This window comes from Barbus barbus (assembly GCF_936440315.1).
Source record: "Barbus barbus genome assembly, chromosome: 3".
Classification (NCBI taxonomy): domain Eukaryota; kingdom Metazoa; phylum Chordata; class Actinopteri; order Cypriniformes; family Cyprinidae; genus Barbus; species Barbus barbus.
This window is the reverse complement of record NC_136731.1, coordinates 40,121,808-40,127,051: the sequence shown is the minus strand read 5'-3', so window position 1 is coordinate 40,127,051 and position 5,244 is coordinate 40,121,808. Positions and strand designations below refer to the sequence as shown.

Sequence of the window (5,244 nt, the reverse complement as noted above, 5' to 3'; positions counted from 1 at the left end):
GAAATCATAAAGCATATATTCAGTCATAATTAAATATGTTGAATGTTTTTGAACATTTCTTTAACGTTGATGCAGAAACTTAGATTTTGCCTTCGCTTAAGGGAACTGCTTGTTACATTATGTGTTGTTTTTCTTGCCACAAAAACACTGGCCTGGTGAGAGATATGCGTTTCAGTTACAGAACCACCCAGGGAGCTGGTGTGCCTGAATGCCACTGCAACCCAGCACTGTTTTCCTCTGAAGTGGACCTAATGCTAACACTGCAGTCCAAACATGTCTGTCATGGCACAATTTTAATTCTAATGATTTTTAGAAGTGTCTTTAATGACTTAATATATCTTTGTCAATTACAATAATATTTTAGCAACCGTCAGAATTTGAGAGCTAATGAACTATAGATATTTTTTTCACATTTAAGAATGCTTTATTTGTAGTTGAGCACTCGAGAATGATAATTCAAGGCATGCTGCGGACTATTCTAAAGATTTATGGTTTTGAAAGTGTTTAATGTGTTTAGCGAGTAAATAAGAATCCCATTCATAACAACACTCAATAACTCAAATGCACCGCCCACAATTCTGTTCCGTTTCTTGAAAGCTTGTCTTTCTTTTAATTTGCTCAGGCTCAGTGCTATTTGTGCCACCCCTAAACCACTCAGTGAGAGAGTCTGTTTGGATGTTTAGATATCCCAGAAGCACACCGAGGTAAAAAGGTCATCTTTAACCACCCTGATTGCTCAACAACATTCCGTTCCGTTCTCCGAGCATCCTATGACACTATTGACTGGTCGCTTTCTCACCCTCCAAGTGAAGAGAAGAGCTATTAAACCTTTGTCATAATTTATTCCATATTAACTTTCTTTTCCATTATTCTTTTTTTTTCCCCTATATTACGTACACAAGCATACACATGTAAACTGGTTGCAGAGACTGGTTCAGTAAAATATTGTTTTTATTTGAGGTAGATAAAGAATTGACAGAAGCATTTGATTGAGACATTTAGATTACGGAATCATACAGACAGTAGCTAATAAAACTCAGCTCGTCTGCGTTTAAAAACTAGGCTAAAAGATCAAATTTATTAACTGTTTTAATTAAAAAAGTACATTTTAAACATCCTGCATTGACTTTTTTCTACAAATGGAATAGAACTTTCCCAAGATTCGAATTTAATCGCTGTAAATTGACAAATGGAATGGAATATCACAGTGCACACCGAGAAGGAATCGTTCACATATTCCAACATAATTGTGCTGGTGCTCAGTAAAGGCCTACCCTGTAAACGCATAGTGCAAGGAGTCCGAAAACCCCTATAGCTACAATCATCAAAACTCAAATATATGAAATGTGTACATTTTCATAAACGCAACAAAAAAGACAAATACATATTTTGACAACACAATAAGCTCCCTGTAAAGTTAGGTTCGTTTAGAGACTTGTAAACATTGTGAAAGTGCATTATATTTATCATAATAGAAATACCCTGTATAACACACACAAACGTTTCCAAAAAGTATTAAAAATTTTGCTCGAGGAGACGGTGTAACTAAGTTCATTGTTGTGCTAAAAGTCTCTCTGTTCTTCTCTTTTTCGCCTGACGTTCGGTTTCCTAAAACGAATTGTCCATCATAAAAAAGACAGGAAGGACTCATCCTTCGGGCACATTGTGGAATGCCTCAATTAATCAACTTTACGATATATTTCGAATCTGTTGTTCAATGCACCCGAAGTCATTGTCCTCGGTTAGGAATCGGGACTTGGAGAAGCTCCTGGAGATGTTGAAGTTGAGTGATCAGAGTGATCCTCGAGGTCTTTAGACAAGGTGGACGAAACAGGCGCGAGTCCCTCCTTCTCTCGCTTCTTCTGTTTCATTCGGCGGTTCTGAAACCATATCTTCACCTGTGTCTCGTTCAGCTCGAGCGTGGCAGCAATTTCGACTCGCCGCGCTCTCGTGAGATACTTGCTGAAGTGAAACTCTTTCTCGAGCTCCGTGAGTTGTTTCGTTGTGAAATTCGTCCGGATTGTGTTTTGTGGTCCCAGTCCGTAATCGGCCACTTTAGCTGGGAGGGAAAAAATTTAAGAATTGTTAAACGGCTGTTTGACAAACAATTAAACACAAAAATAAAATGCCATAGTCATAATTCTGGCTTGTTTTATAAAAACACCAACAACAATCAAGTGTCAACAATGCGATACTCTTATTAGATGTGACTGTTTAAATTGCAGTATCAGGCAAAAATAAATAAATAAATCAACAAGTTATAGGGTATTGCAAACTTTTGTTAACCTACTATAATTCCCCTGTTTGTATGTTATCAATTTTGAAAGGGTTATATGGAGTAGATGCAATTCAATACTCCCTAAAGATGGCTTTATGACCACTCAATTTGTAGAGTATGTCAAAATGGTGGCCCCCGTGCGTAAAAGTTGGTGCACTAAATCGTAGTGAGGCAAATACTGCTGGGACAGGAGACGAAAGCTTAAGAACACAATGGAGGCCAACAAAAACGAATGTTGCGCGGACAGATCCTGGGACAAGCTGAGGATAACAGTGCTGGTGTATTTCCAAGGGCGAACGAAAGCATGTCTGTTCGATGCATTAGAGCAGAGAGAGACGGGTTGAAACTGAAGTGAACGGGACTTTTTTTTTTTTTTTTTTTTACTTTTCCTAGGTAAAACGTTTCTAATTTCAGTATAGTCTAATGTTATATTTTGGTGATCTGCAATCTTATTTGCTTTAAGGCATAATTGCTCTTGTTTTGAGTGTGTTGCACATAGGCATTTTCGTCACAGAGGCAATTCTATCCACCTGTTTTAGGAGGGTTCCTTTTGACTTTCATCCAATCGAATGTCTTCCCAGGTGGCGACTGATCCGTGTCCCTTTCCCTCCCTTGGGAGGCCGATAAATCGGCGTAGGTGCCTTGTGAGTTGCTTCGCTGGTGATCCTGGCCTTCGCATCCATGATGCTGGTAAGGCGCGGCTGGAACGGCTCCCTGCGCCCCGCAGTACGCACCGGCCATGGAGCCATAGTGAGGACCGACGTTTGAGTTTGAAAACCCCGATGAGTGATAATACATCCCATCCTGTTCAGGGTTAATGAAATACTGGTGTTGAGCGTAGTCCGGATTGGCGCAGGCCTGGGTCCCATAACTCGTAGTCCCCGTGCCACTATAGGAAAGGCCAATGCCGCTCTGATGAGTTTGGTGCTGGTGATGCGCGTAGACGCCGCTCTGGTGCTGATGTTGTGCTGCTGCTGGCTGATTGCTCCCCCCTACGTAAAGTCGTCCATCAGCGTTATAGCTGTCACTTGCGTGTCCGGCATGGAAGGGGCCCGAGAACGCCTGATCCAAGTGGGGATATCCAGCCTTGGGCGAGTAGGCGTTCGTCCCACGGTTACAAATTGTGTACTCCAAAAAAGAGTTCATTCTGGAATTGTCCATGCGCAGTTAATGGCGGAGGGTCAACCTGAGAGATCGGGAGAGCCTCCTGTCCTGCAAGCTCGCAACAGTATGTCATGCGGAAGGGGGGAAATGCTTACCTCTGGAGTATTTGCTCGTGCTTCCCTATAACACATCTTTACCTCAGCTGCTGGTCACGTGAGACGTCTCGGCGCCAATGGTGAGGGGACCTCCAGAAGTTTGTCAGCGCACGGCGACCATCCATCACGCGCTTGACATTTGCATGACAAAGCCACTTCAATCAAACTAGCCCATCAATCTGATAACAGCTAGAATATGTCAAACCCTGCGTGAAAGGCTCTCCGAATGAGAGAAAGAGAAATAAAGAAAGAACGTTTCAGACTTTTGCACTGAGATTTTGTTCTTCATCTCTTCTCATCTCCTACCAGCCGCATTTAGTTTCTAGTTTAAATCGCGTGTATAATGCCTTATCTTCGTATACTGTAATGAGCTGAGGTAGGCCTAGGTGATTGTCCTCTTTAATAAGAGTAATGTTCAGTGTTGCCTATAAGACTAGCCCAACGCAGGGTTCATTATGTGTGTTTAGGAAGGAAATCTCTTTAACACTCGAATTGGAAGTGACGCCACGGTTCACAGATCGGTCCGGGTTGGCTTTGGACCCGTCTAATTGAATCACTGAACTGATCTGTTACCAAAACTAAATTAGGTCGACAGCGAGCCTTCTGTTGAGTCCAAACGAGCAGGAAAGGAACGCCAACGAGTTCCTTTTTCTCTTACAGCCTTTGGAAACGTGTTGCTGCATTGCCGCCTGGAATTGTTCTCTTTTTTCCATATAGCTTTTTTTCTATTGAATCCAGCTGCAGATCAAAGTGAGAAAGATAGCCTTTACAGTTTGTAACTTTCGTTTTAAAACAGTAGGTTATAAAGCACGCGTTCTAAACATAACTTCCAAAACTTTAGGATTGTAAGTCAAACTAATGAGTTCGTCTGCGCCATGGATTGCTTGACAGGCGTTGGTGGACAGCAGGAGAAGAGAGAAGCTAATAATTAATTAAGATGACAATGCTGAGCAAGTCTTCCTCTTCATATAAAGCCCACGCTCAATATAGGGTGGCTGAAAAAGTTCAAATATATTTGCTCATTAGTACATGGTGGTACAAGAAAGAGTAACAATATAACGCCCACAGTGATTTGTTATCTGTCGTTTCACGTGCCAAGTGATTGTCTAGTTGCGCAGCCAGATTCAGAACTACTTTGAGCAGTTTTCTTAGTACTGTTGTAGCTATCTCCAACACTCAAGAGTCCTTGAGGCTTTTGGTCTTCTGGTTGCTTTAAACGAATCCATCAGTTGATTGGTTGCAGTTTTTTTTATACATGGTGTGTATACGTTTTATCTTTTTAAATAAATTCGAACAGTTCATGTTTCGAGTTAAATCATTAATGTCATGTAAGATTCAACGACTCTTGATGTGTGGAAGAAACTAAGAATTTGCCAACCCTACAATTTTCTGATGCGCAGATTTTGAGAGGAGAATTATAACGTAAAAAGTTAATTTTCTTTCAGAGCATGCAAGATAAAATGTTTATAAAAGAGACTCCAGTTATAGCTGGAAAAAAGAAAACAGGAGAACAGAACAAAAGAACAATTTAAAACAACTGATATAATAACAATAATAAGAACAATGGTTTTTATTATCAATATAATCGATATGGGAATAAATAAATTGGCATTATTTAATTGCCGTGTTAGTAATTCATTGTTACATCTCAACTATTAGCTATCAACTATTATTTGCATAAACTTAAGCGTTCTTCCGACGGAAAAA

At 40.5% G+C, this 5,244-nt stretch overlaps 1 protein-coding gene across 1 annotated transcript; it reads right to left on the bottom strand.

Annotated features, from left to right (window-relative positions):
* Positions 1–1,742: 1,742 nt before the first annotated feature.
* LOC306850882 (homeobox protein Hox-B1) lies at positions 1,743–3,439 on the bottom strand (the record flags this gene model as incomplete). Its single annotated transcript, XM_079386826.1, has 2 exons — positions 1,743–2,059; positions 2,809–3,439. The coding sequence occupies 2 exons, from the start codon at positions 3,437–3,439 to the stop codon at positions 1,743–1,745; spliced, it is 948 nt and encodes a 315-aa protein (XP_079242952.1).
* Between the last annotated feature and the right edge of the window lie 1,805 nt (positions 3,440–5,244).